The following is a 13609-nucleotide window of genomic DNA, read 5'->3' on the forward strand; positions in this document are numbered from 1 at the left end:
CCTCTTTTATGAGATCTCTTTATATTTAAATATTTTTACAGTCAATTTCTCATCAAATGTTTCACTTAATACACAGATTTCATTAAAAACTTACATATTAAAAAGGAAGCTTCCTGTTAGTGGCACAGTTTGGATCAAATTTGGTGTCGCTTATCTTTTTACGTATTTAATTGTCTTATTCTTCTATATAAAATAGGGATAGTCAACATAAATGAACATAAACATGTATATAGGAAAGGTTATAGCTGTAGGTTAATTTCACTCTGTAGTCCATTGGCAGGTTGGTGGTATACAAGTTTACATAAAAACAAAATGACGAACAAAAACCAAAAAAGTAATGATCAAACAACATAAACTGTACATTGGTTGACAGAGACACAAACATAAAAAGTGGCTGTGTGTTCTTGCTGATGGTTGTCACATTAAACGTACCACATTTGAAAATGTTTTGGAAACTCAAACGCATACAGTATTTACAACCATCAAATGTATATGAGAAGTGTATGTGGCCTCCAGAAGTTACTAAGTAGTAGAAGTATTTTTATTACTTGAGTAAAACATTTTCTTAAACAGTTTAAGATCTCAATCTGACTGAAGTCTTCTTCACTGATGTTCATTTTGTAAATAATAGTTCATTTGTGAATGAAAAAGATCATTAACTAACTGTGAAAGCGCTAGCATTAGCTCGACAACATAGCAAAAATCCTCTCTTCATACTATGGTAACAAAATATTGTATAATAATATGAGCAGCATTTGACTTTTTTTTATTTTGCCGTTATATGGAGCTGAAACTCTTGAAAACATTTTTGTATTGATGTTGACACAATTATATGTTAACAAGAATATTCTTATAGAATGTACAACTATTTTAACGCAGACATATTTATAATACACTAACAACAACAACAAGATGTGAAACATGATGTGAAGTAGGTTAAAGGCAGCTTAGATGGTTTCTAAAACCTCTATTTGGGATATTGCGTTAAACCATCAAGTTGATTTAAGTACAGAAGCACACACAAGGATGTGAACCGAGCATGTCTACATACACACACATAGAAAATGTAGAGGCAGTAAACATGAGGAAGTGAGGTGTGGTCTCAAAGTTTCAGAGTTGTTCATCTAGAAACACAGTTGTTACAACCCAAAAAACAGGATCCAGTCAACATGTCTACAAGCACCTGAATACCTTTTTTATTAAATAATTAAGTGACAGTGTATATTTGCAGTTAAATCAAAGCAGATGTATGCATGCTGTAGGTTAGTGCACTGTGCAAAAAAATGTCGATTACAATAAAAAAGAAAATGCAGGTTTGACCTGTCAGAACAAGTGTTCTTGATCGATCTATAAAGTACTAGAAACTCTACAACAACATCAACAACATAGCTCCCCAAAAAAGCTTAAAAAAAAAAATATTTACATCTTCAGATGTACAGAAGAGAACTTTAATTGTTATTTTACCTCTATACATCCATTTTTGGAGCTTCAGGAGAACATTTTAGGAAGCTGAGAATTGTCTGTTGGGCTTGATCAATTTCTCTTCCATATTCTAAAATCTTGTAGAGCGACGGGACACCTTCCCAGAATAAATGTCTCATGTTAGAAGAAAATCTGACACTACTACACAGCAACATTTTGAAAAACAAATCTTAACAGATGAACAGATTACATATTTACACTTGTGCTGAGAACGATTCAGTTCCCATTATCAGCACACAAACTTGTTGCAGCTTTTCACGCTGATAGAGCAACAGAGATGACTCACTGTCTCTCCCCTTTGACACAGTGAAGTTCAGTCTGTAAAAAGAGAAGTGGAAAGAGAAGTCCTTCTTTTAGCCCAAAGTCAGAGCTCAGATTCAGAGCTCCAGGGTCCCTTACAGTTGTATATTTACTGCAACTTAAAGAGGACTGAATCCCACTGGGGTGAGGTACTTTATATGTCCATGAGGGGGCAGTGGGCAGCTCAGTCCTGGGGAGCTTGGTTTATCACCTTCTTCTTACGAACTGAGACCAAATCATAGAAAGGATCCTTGGTGATGCTGGCTCTGTTTAAAGGGAAGACGATGACCAAATTAGTGGGGCCAATGCAGCAACATGTGTGTGTATCTGTGTTTGAATTCAGTATTTATGAGGACTAAATGTCCTGCGATGGACTGTTCAAAACTTTGATCCTCACAAAGCACATTTCCAAGTTTTGAATTCAAAGCTGAAATCACAATCAATCAAATTCAAATGTGACTGCTTTGGATTCTGGCTAGCAACTTGACAGTTTTGGCAACATTAAACCATAGAAACAGCAGAAAAGCTTTGGAAAAGCCAAGGTGTTTAAGCTGTCCAACACTGTAAAGTAGGTCTTTACAGCCAAGGATTATGGAATATATGAGCATTCCCTGTTTAATTTCTCAACACTTTTGTCAACATAATGTAAAGACACAACATGTTTATGTACAACTTGACTGATTGCCTCAATACTTCTGGCTACTAGATTGGATTCTGTTCAAGGAAAGTCATTTTATGAACAGATTTTAAAAAAGCAACTATTATAAAAGAACATTTTATAGAACTTTTTTGATTAAAAAAGAATAAAAGCTACCTTGCAATTACATAAAGGGTAAGTTTTAGGATTTCTTTTTGATAGTACTTCACTGAGAATAATAATTCTGCTTTTACTACCAAACATTGGTGACTGCATGATCTTTCTTCATCCTGTGGAGCACCGCACTCCAAAGTACGATACGAGATTTGATCATGACTGGATGTGGTCTCAAGCAGAAGCTGCCACGCTCGACTTAAACCAGCTGTGTTGTTGGGTGTGGATGTTGTTTTCGAGACACACTTTTACCTACCATAAACCCACAGAGCAATCATATAAATATATATACGTATATATATATATATATATATATATATATATATATATATATATATATATATATATATATATATATACATATATATATATATATTTATGTACAATAGGGCCGTCAGCACAAACTACTTAATTGCGATTAATCATTTTTCTGAAATGAACGCATTTCTTTTTTTTGATGGCGCTTAATCGTATGCTACTTTGTCCATTTAGGCACCCTGTGGATTAATCTCCACAGTGTCTCCCTGTAGTCACGTTTATCAAAAAGAAGCATTCTTAAATGTCTCATTTCACTTTAAAAAAAACTCTCAGACAGCTCAGTTGAAGAGTTTTTTTCATTTAGTTTTTGATCTACAATGAGTATCTTCTTCCATGGATAAGCACGTGTAGTAACCTTCGACCTGCCAAAAAGTCCTAACTTTATTTCAAAATAAAAGCAGGGCTGATTTTAAACAGCATGTAACATAATCCCAGGTTAAGAAAGTACAAACATTCAAAATAAAAGCCTAACAAATTTGATTTTTAAATGTAAAATAATAAAATTTCAAGCATACTATTAAAAATGTGATTAATCACAATTAACTATTGAATTTTATATTTGTGATTATTCGTTGAAATTCAGCGAATAATCGCAAATAAAAATTGTAATTGTTTGACAGCCCTTATATATATGCTTGTGTGTGTGTGTGTGTGTGTGTATGTCTGGTCTTACCTGATGGCCTCGATCCAAGAGTCTCTCTCCTCTGCGCTGGCTGCACAGATGGTGTAGGACTGGTGCTTCCCCTCAACTACTCTACCATCTGTCTCCGTTTTGCAAGCTTTGATCTTCTGCCCGCGACTGTTCGGGTTGTACAGCTCCAGACAATACTAGACAACACCAGAAACACATATGTCACAATCACAGATTACCCCTGGCATTACTAGAGTTGTTCTGATAGTGACCAGTTACATCCAATGCATGCAAGTATTGCATCCAATACTTTCAAAAAAATCTTTGGTCATGGCTGCAGAGGAAGAATAAAAGGTATAGGGAAATCTCTGGGTGTTTACATTATGTGTTTTAACTAATTGAAGCGTTGCAGACCGTATCATACCGGTTTACGAGGATATGGAACTTCTCTCACACACAGGTTCTCTAGAGGGATGATGCCTCTGGGCTCTTTATCCTGCAGATGAATGAAGAAAAAAAACAGAAAAGTTGTTTCTGTCATGATTATACAGGAAGTAGAAGAAATTAGGAACCAAATAAAAAACATGTATATTGATGTTTTTTCATCCATTCTACTTATGAATTTAAAGATAACAATAGGATTACTTCAAATGCAAAAGATAAATAGTAGTAGAAGTAAATCATAGGTAATTCTCTTTGGATACAGTCCTAAAATAAGCTAAAAAACAAACAGAGTAATGCTTTTTAGAAAATAAATACTGTCATGGTGGGACCCTTACAGTGGTGAATTCAAAGTAGTAGAGGCAGTTGTCAGTAAGGATGAACCAGCGCCTCTTCCACGTCTTGACTCGTCCTCCTGACAAACACATAATACAAAATATTAAGACCACAATGAACGGTTTTGAACGGTTAGTATCATTGGAAAAGGACAAGCATTACAAAGTTGCATCACTGCCTAACCAGCTGACCGTAATACCAATCTTGGTAATGATCTGTTTGCCTCTTAACTTTTTTATAACCTTGCGGTGTGGTTTACATGCAAACACATGAGTTATAGGACTCCACTATTGGGACATGTTCTGCCTGCTTCCTCTGTACTTTCCTGTTTTGTTGCAGCTTAAAGCACAGCAGCTCAGAGCACACTCAAACATCGTCTGGTTTAGGAAATTTGGTGTTAAAATCTTGAACATTCCCAATTATTTCTTTCTTCTTATCTCTTTTGTTACAAAAAAAAGCTTTGTCACTTCCAATCATGTAAGATTCACCAAGGCTCAAATGTGACACAATATTTCTTGAATTCATTTGAAGAGACTGATTTGTAGAGGTGTTTTACCGAGTTTGAGGAGCCAGCCTTCTCTGTCGGGATTGAAGAAGGTGTGTGTGAGATCATTCCCATCATCCTCTGGGATTTTGAAAGGCTCGTTGTGAATGCTCTCGTACAGTTTCTGGGTAGAGAGGAGTAGAAATGTATTTTAAAGCAAAAATAGGGCTTCCTCAATGTTGCAAGCTACAATACTGCTGTCACGGCTGTGTGTGTGTGTGTGTGTGTGTCTGTGTGTGTGTGTGTGTGTGTGTGTGTGTGTGTGTGTGTGTGTGTGTGTGTGTACTCTCACACAAAACCACAGTCATTGGTTTTGTGTGAGAGTAGGATACTGGTGGGTTCAACTCACTGTTCGAAACGGTGTTACAACATGTAGGCTACTGATAGCTATGACTGACCTGTGGCTGGAAACTGAGCGTGAGAACAAGCTGAACGTGGTTACCTTTGTTAGTTTCTGTTCCATATGATGTGAGGAATGTGAGATAATGTTTTACAAGTCCTAAGCCCCTGCACTTGTCTCTATCCTGTTTTCAGGATCACCATAGTCACAACTTCTCAATTCCAGATAGCCACATCTCAAAAGCAAACTTTGCCTAATACTCTTTTTACACCACCGCTTCATTACTCTGATTGGTTGTTGTGTTATTAAGTGTTTTTTGTCTGCTCCGTTTTGAAACAGCCTTCCAATCAAAACACAAATGAGACATCATGCTGGGTATTTATTGTATAGATCAGAACACTATCATTGTCATATGGCCGGGCTCAGTGCAGTTCTGGCTTCCTAGAGACAAGATAAGCTACCGTTAGTGTCATCTCAGCACGCAGCGCTTCTTTATGTTCTGTGTCCTCAAGATTGTCCTGGAGAATTTGATTGGAAGATTGGTTGTTTGTCTACTTTTTTGTTCACTCTAAATAAATAAAAAACCGCTGAACCCATCTACAAAATGCAGTTACATCTTGTACTGTGTATCCATTTCAAATTTGAACATAGTTGTACGTTATCCTTCAGCTTTGGCGACTGATTTGTGACTTCTTGGCGTCTAGTTTGGCAAGTGGTGCTCACCGAAAGCAGGTCGTCAGGGAGATTTTCTCCGTTGTTGATGCCTCTGTTCATGGAGAAGAAACGCTCCAGGGTGGTCTTGTCCTTCACGTTGGGGTTGTGCAGGCTGGTGTTGAGCATGATGATGGCAAATGACAGGATGTAGCATGTGTCTGGTGTTGCAGAGGAAATGAACACATACACAAATAAGAGGAACCAAAATAATAGTCATTGTATCAATTCTAGAAACTAGGTCACATAAATTCAGTCGGCTTAAAAGAATGTTGAGAAAATTGAGGTGGTAAAAGTCGAAGAGGCAAAGAGAGAGAGAGAGAGAGGGGGAGAGGTGGCGTCATTTAAAAAAAATTTGCCACAAGACCACATTGTCAAACACAGACGTGAATGTGAACAGACGCATATATAGCAAAGCTCACCTGTCGACTGGAAGACATGAGGGTTGCAGTCACAGTAGCGTGTGGCAAAGGCCTCCATCATGCGGTCGATCTTCTGGGCTTCACCCGGCAGACGGAAACTCCACAGAAATTGTCTGTCACATACAAACCAAAACAGAATTAACCTCAGTAAGAAATGCATAGAGGGAGAGTTTTTTCTGAGTGACGATCCGCCGCCAGCACCGAGGGGCCACGCGGCCTCGGGTGCGGGGATTTCAACCGGTAATGACGTTCGTGGTTACTGCCATTGTGTTAGCAGTAGGTAATGCAACCGATGAGCTAACATGAGCAAGCGTTGTCACAACTTATCAGAGGCCTTCCTTCTTTTTCTTTCACGTTATGTCATTCGAAAATATGCCCTTCTCAATACTACTTACAATTTGGACGTTCACGTGTTTTAAACACATCCGCATATGTGTAAATGTCCCTGATGATGATGATAAATAAGAAACCTGCGCAGGAGTCAGGAGTGAAAAGCAAACTACCTGAGGGCCTGGACCAGGTTGAGGTCGGAGAACTCGTGCAACTCCACAAAGGCCTTCAGGGTCTGCAGGTGGAGCTCCTCCCTGTGGGGCAGAAAATGAAAGAAGACACCTGAGACCAGAAGCTAGAAACTCACTTTTTGAAACCTGCCTTCAGCCTTTTTTTTTTTTGTCTCTCAGGGTCCTGTTTTCACTTTTATCTTTTTGCTCCTCATTTGTCCTTGTGAGTGTAATTCAGTCATTCCTCCTTTTCTTATGTTGTGCACACTTTTCCTTCTCCTCCTTTCTTCTCGCAGTCTCTCTTTACCCTTGTGTTTTTCGCACAATCATTTTGTTACGTTTCCTTGTCCTTTCGTATCGACCTTCAGTTCAATTGCCCTTGTTTATGTCCTAGGTTTAACCCTTCTTCCTCGTTCTCCTGACGATTCCCTTTTTTCTTCATCTTCTTCTTCTGCTGCTTTTCCTTCCTCCACCTTTCTTCTACAATTCTCACTTATAAACTTTACATTTTCCTTCCACATAATACGAGTTTCTTTTTACCGATTGTCTTGTAAGCATAAATGTATCCTCCCTATTCTTCCTTTCTTCTTTTAATGTCCAACGTCTCATCCCACCTCTCATCAATCATTCATTTTCCTTTCTTCCTACTCTGTACTCCTCCCCTTGACCTCATTAAGTAAGGTCTTTTACCTGCTTTTTGTAACATAACAATGAGTTAGGTCTTTTTACCTGCTCTTTTGTAATGTTAGCAGACAAAGAGTAAGGTATTTTACCTGCTTTTTGTAAAGTGTCTCGAGAATTGAATTTAATTGAATTATCCTCAGCATTTTTCTTCACCCCTTTTTACTTTCATCCTCATGCTGTTTTCCCACTGTCCTCCCAGTACTCCCCTTCTCCCTTTACCTTTCTCCAAGAAATTCTCCAATAGCTGTCTTGTTCAGTCCCTCCTCCTTATAGAGGAACTCAGCGATGGATTGAGCACTCCCATCCAGCAGCTTGTTCTCCACCAGGTAAGTGATCCCCTGCAAACACACACACACACACACACACACACACACACACACACACACTCAGTCAGTGAGTTGATTGTTATCTGTAAGTATACTTCCTCTTTTTTTTTTTCTTCATATTATGACTTCTTGTCTTGAACATATATAAATGACATTTTTTATTTCGGAAGTAGTGTTGGAGAACAAAGCCATGAAACGCACATACACATTGTATCATTGCTAAATGTGGTTACTTTCGTAATTATCTCATCTCCGGTTGGCAGGATGGAAAAAAAGCTCTCTGTAAACCCAATTCCTTAAAACAAATTTCTCTTCCTTTTTCTCCTCCATCACAGTGTTTTGAGAGGAAAAGGATGGTACAAGTATATTTGCTATGGTTAAAAAAAAAAACCTTTGCGTCAGAATGCGTTATTTTGGTTTAAAAAGGACTTTCATTTCTTCATTTCTGCAAATGTTTTACATTTGCCCTTAAACCCACCTGAAGCCAATGAGAAATGAGAGGACTGAATTTAATTTGATAAACATTTCCTGGGAAATATCTCACCACATCACCACACGTTTCTATATCACACTTTAGTGTCTGTTTCTAATTCTACATTTTACTTTTAACTGATTAAGTTATTTGAGCTTTTCACCTTTTTTGTTCCAAAAAAATATTCTAAATCAAAAGTTATATTGTTTTTGTTTGTTTGTTAGCACTTTTTGAACCAGAACAGTTTTTACTATGCATACAAATTCCTAATGATAATGTTTTTACAAGTTGTAGTATGATAATGATAAACTTGATCTCATATATTCTAGCTGACATAATCACAGACATTAAAACAGAAACTTGTCCTGTTCTGGAGGAACATCAAAAAAAAGGAGAGTTAGATTTTACATTTATTATTCAAATGGTATGCTAATAATAAATCCACTGTCAGTAATGAGTGCCTTTGTCATTGTCCCACGGTAGTTTAAATCTCACAGGGAAAACAGGAAAAAACTCCAGAGTCCAGGTTTAATGTTCAGAAAACATTTAACACCCACCACAGTTCAGTCTAGTTCCAGTAAGAAAAGTGGTTATGCTTTGCCTTTGTATTTATTTGTCAAACATTTGTGTCCTCAACAGCAACAAGCATTACGTGCCACTGAAACCATAGAAACGGAGCTGTCAACATGGTGAGAGAGCGTCACTTCACTGACTCACAGCACCACAGCATCAACACTGTGGTAAGAGAGGAAGTGGCCGCAGAGAAGAGCAAGAGCTGCTTATTTAAAAAGGTCCAGGTTACACGTGACTGCCCAACACTTTGTAAGAAATGACTCATTTCTTACAAAGTGTTGGGCAGTCATATGTGCTATATATATTTGAGATATTTAAGCTTAAACGTGTACTCTTTATGTGAACTGAACTAAATGAAGCACTCACATTCTCACTCTTCTAAACTCACCTTTTTGGGGTCCATGTTGAATTTCTTCTTGCCATTAGAGAACTGTTTGCTCTTCTCAATAGTCTTGCTGCAGTAAGATAAAAAATAAGAAATTAGTTTAAGAACAAGTTTAAAGTGCTTCACTTCACATAATCATTATTGGTCAAGTCAACTGGTTTTTAAGTTGCCCCCTGTACGACTGGCCTCAACAAAACACTTTATTTCTCTTTCAGTGGTACTTAATCTATTTTTGTTTTCTTGTGGGGCTGCAACATATATGTTTTTATATATATAAAAAAATAAAAAATTAGCATGCAAAAACTTAATCTCCATGGCACTGATAGAATGCTCCCATGAGAGTGAAGCCTCAGGGAGGCAAAGTTTCCTGTTCAAGCAGGACGTACATGTTAATGTTCATTCTAACACAGTGAGTGATTCACCTTGAATGTACTGCAAACCAATGGGCAGAAGTATCAAAAGAAAAGCACAATCAAAAATGTTTCAATAGTTTGGATTCTTTTTTTTTGGTTTCACGTTATCATTGAAGAACATTTCTCTCCTGGGGGCTCTTAAGGCAGTTTTTCCTAAGGATCAATAATGAACACATTTTATTTTCTTAAACTATTTTTTTTATTTTAAACCCCCTATTGATATTAAGAAGGAAAAGTTTGTTCATCAGAGGTAACCAGAGGGTGGGTGACCCTGTGGTGATGGTGAAAGTGATACGTCCGTGACATATACATGAATTGCATTAAGTGGGACTTTTTAGAGACATGAGTTCTATAAAAGAAAAGACTGGTTGGAAGGGAGGAGTGGGATTTATCAAGGTTAAACACTCACTTTTCCTCTGAAGACTCAAAGCTGAGTATTTCTGCCATGACGTTGTCGATCTCCATCTTCAACTTCTGAACAGGGCAGAGTGAAAGAAACGTCTTAAACATGTTGTTCCTCAATATCGTCCCTTACTATTTAGATTAACTGTGTCTGTGTTTGTACCTGGATATCATCCAGAAGATCTTTCTTATGCGTCTTTATGCTTTCGATCTCCATCCTCTCATCTGCTGTAAAATCTGAGGAAACTGTTGAAATAGGAAAACCTCAGTAATCAGCACCAGTATTGAACACATAAAACCTTACAAGCAAGCTTAAAGCCTTATTTGTATTTTCAGTATGGAGGTATGTCACTTCTTCACTGACATGTCAGAGAAAGATCTGTTCATCTTTATGATTATTTGATGCATCTATAAACCAGTATAGATGTGTTTTTTTTTTTTTTTTGAGATAACCAAACCATTAGGAGTAAGTGTTTCTCTAGAAACCAAGTGAAACAGATAGTGTGGTTTTCACAAGAAAGATATCTGTAACCACTAAGAGTAACCTGTTTTTTTTTTTTTTTTGGAACATTTTTTTCATATTTCTTATTTGTCAACTACCATCCATTTCCACATGAAATATCTTGACACAGTATTAATCATAAAACTCATCCAGTAAGTCATGGTGTTCTACGCTAAGTGATTGCTTTATAAACTGTAAGGTTGCTTGGTGACATTTAATGACTCAATCAACAAATGTACATGTGCTTGATCTTAAATCACAAATTATGCTTTCAGATGATTATTCATCAATCCAGCTTGGTCAAAGCATCACAGGATTGGTTTTAAATTCCCCTTGTGAATTATTCAACATCTGGCCAATGATGGACTCACTTGACTGAACTAGCTCTCGAGGAAGACTTGCATTGATTTGTTTGTACAGAAGATTCATTAAACAAAAGATTAAATCCTGAGTGTTACATCATTAAATTCTGAACCTAAAGTACAACTAAGCCTAAATGGAATACTGTTATTTCTGCTGGTAAAGGTTTGCAAAGAAAACTATGAAAGGGGTTGTACATTGAAGTGGATATCAATATAAATCCAAACACCCATCCATCCATCCATCTATTATCTATACAGCTTTTCCAGTTCAGAGTCACGGGGGGCTGGAGCCGATCCCAGCTTTCATTGGACAAGAGGCATGCTAATAGAAAATCCCAACGAGTGAATTTACTCAAACCCTGCCAGCCTCAAAGGTTCTTGACGAATTCAGATAGAAAAGCCAAATCAGTAAGATTCATCATCTGGGAAGAAAAATGTCTGCACTACATTTGATGGCAAGATAACGTTACAAACAACATTTTTACACTGAGATTGTGTCAGGTATATATTTGAGTGTGTGTAAAGGCTATGAATGCATACAAACGGATTGTTTATCTCCAAGTTTCTTTCGCCATATAATATATATTCTGAACGCGTTTGAGGTCCGATTTGTACAGAAGTTATATAAATAACGTCATCATCTGCATAGAAGATTTCATGATCAACACAGCTGAGTTTTTCGTTTGGTTCACTGCCAGTGAGACTCAGCCTAAGAGTGTGAGCTCTGTGGTGCCTCAAACATATCAATAGAAATGGCAGGTTTAATCATCTGAGACTTTCAACCCTTGTCATTTCTAACGACCAAAACTTCCTGCATGGTTCTGTGAGCTGTTTAGTATTGAGGGTCTGAACACAGGATGGACACACCCTTCATCTTGTGCAATGAAGCTGAAAGGCAGAAATCATTTTTTGCTTCTTTTCCATTGTTCACATTTTTAAACTGACATATAACTGTTGACAGATAAGGAACCCCCGAGCAGCATGATTTTAAAATTGGATTGTTGTAACTTCATACTAAATATAGAGACTTCTGTTTTCATATTATTGTCAGTGGCATGCGGTCCTGTGAGTTCTGACTATGACTGCCTCTTCCCTATTTCAGCTGAGACCGACACTCTCTAACCTGTGCATTGTTTCACACACTGGCAGACAGCGATAAACAGTATACCAAGAATCCCTGTTCTCACAGCATATATCAACCCAGAGAGAACTTCTACTTCACATGACATTTTCATGTAGTTTTTCATCAGAGCTGTTTCTAACGTAGAGCAAAATGTAGGAGGAGATGGAAGTTGTTACAAGGAGAAACCTGGACATTATTTAAGATCAAACTTTTTTTCTATTTCCCCCTGATGAACACAAAAGAGCACATCACCACAACAGCTTTAACAATTAATAATTTCATAAGAGAGTGCCTTATTGATACATTTAGGTCTAATTTTTAGAACTGCAAATAGAAGATGAATGCAGATAGAGAAGATGTATATCTTAAATAAAATACACAATTATACAACCAACCAGGAGGACAAATCAGCACTTACCCATTTGGAAATCAGTCATTTATATCCAAGAAAAAAAGTCAAGAATGATCAATCCAAAAGCAGCTACATACAGTCCAATTAGGCGGTGAAGAGATGCAGACTGCCTCTGCATACACTGCAGTAACACTTGAATGAATTAGGTGTTCTTTTTTTTTTTTTTAAACCCCACCTCTTCCTCATCTAACAAAAAAAAATCAAGTTCACATTAACATGAAGACTGAAAGAGGGAAGAGTGCATCGTCCTTCAAGATAAAACCCAACTTAGTCCATGAAGTTAAGCAAAAAAAACAAAACAGCAATATTTCAACATAACAAAGATGTTGATTTTGCTATAGCTGAATATATACATAATATACATTGGTAGCACATCCCTCACTGTTCAGAGGTTTTGAAAAATTGGTTTAACAATGAAACTTGCAAAACAGAGTTCAGACCAGCATGTGAATTAGGAAAGCCAGGAATCTTATGAGATGTAGAAGTAAGGGTTGAACCCCTGACCACTTCTTACCAGGGATTTTGATAAGTGGTCAGTTGATGTTAATAAGGAAGACTCTGTTCCAATGAAATATTCTTGAACTGTAAAATAGACACTTCTGTTTACAGAATGATTTTGTCCTTTTTTTTTGTCATGCTGTAAGTTGTGCTGACTTGACAATTAAATTGTTTTATCAAGCCATCAGACTTTATTTGTACTGCAGGTTTCATATCCAAGCCAATGCAATACCAAGTATTTAGGACATACAGTCATAAATGAATAGAGAACTTGGTTACTTTTAAAGTCCTCAATAATCAGTAGATTAAAAATCAAGGACTTAGAAGCTATAACAACTAACATACTGTAAATACCTGCATATACACAAGGAATTAAGACAGACTAAAATGAAAATATTTGGTAAAAAAAAAATCATTGAAAAGGCTGGACTTAGAAGTAACACATTAAAAGACAAATCAATAATGTATTAAATGACATTTTTAAACAACAAACTAAAAAAGGTCAAATAATAAAATAGACATATACACAAATAAATATTACTCATTGGAAGCCTGACTGACAGATCAAATATAATTGAAATCTAAAATTAGATTGAAAAGTCAAACTTCAATTAAAAGCCT

The 13609-nt window shown here is 36.9% G+C and overlaps 1 protein-coding gene across 1 annotated transcript; it reads right to left on the bottom strand.

Annotated features, from left to right (window-relative positions):
* Positions 1-750: 750 nt before the first annotated feature.
* cyth4b (cytohesin 4b) lies at positions 751-12622 on the bottom strand. The gene is made up of 13 exons (XM_020643929.3): positions 12497-12622; positions 10255-10337; positions 10099-10163; positions 9280-9346; positions 7740-7858; positions 6840-6920; positions 6337-6449; positions 5927-6075; positions 4876-4987; positions 4322-4398; positions 3967-4038; positions 3585-3739; positions 751-2048 (listed from the first exon to the last, which is right to left on the bottom strand). Exons 1-13 carry the CDS (start codon positions 12513-12515, stop codon positions 1967-1969), a joined length of 1194 nt encoding a protein of 397 aa, XP_020499585.1. The 5' UTR covers positions 12516-12622; the 3' UTR covers positions 751-1966.
* Positions 12623-13609: the final 987 nt, after the last annotated feature.

This window comes from Labrus bergylta, chromosome 1 (genome assembly GCF_963930695.1).
Source record: "Labrus bergylta chromosome 1, fLabBer1.1, whole genome shotgun sequence".
NCBI lineage: Eukaryota > Metazoa > Chordata > Actinopteri > Labriformes > Labridae > Labrus > Labrus bergylta.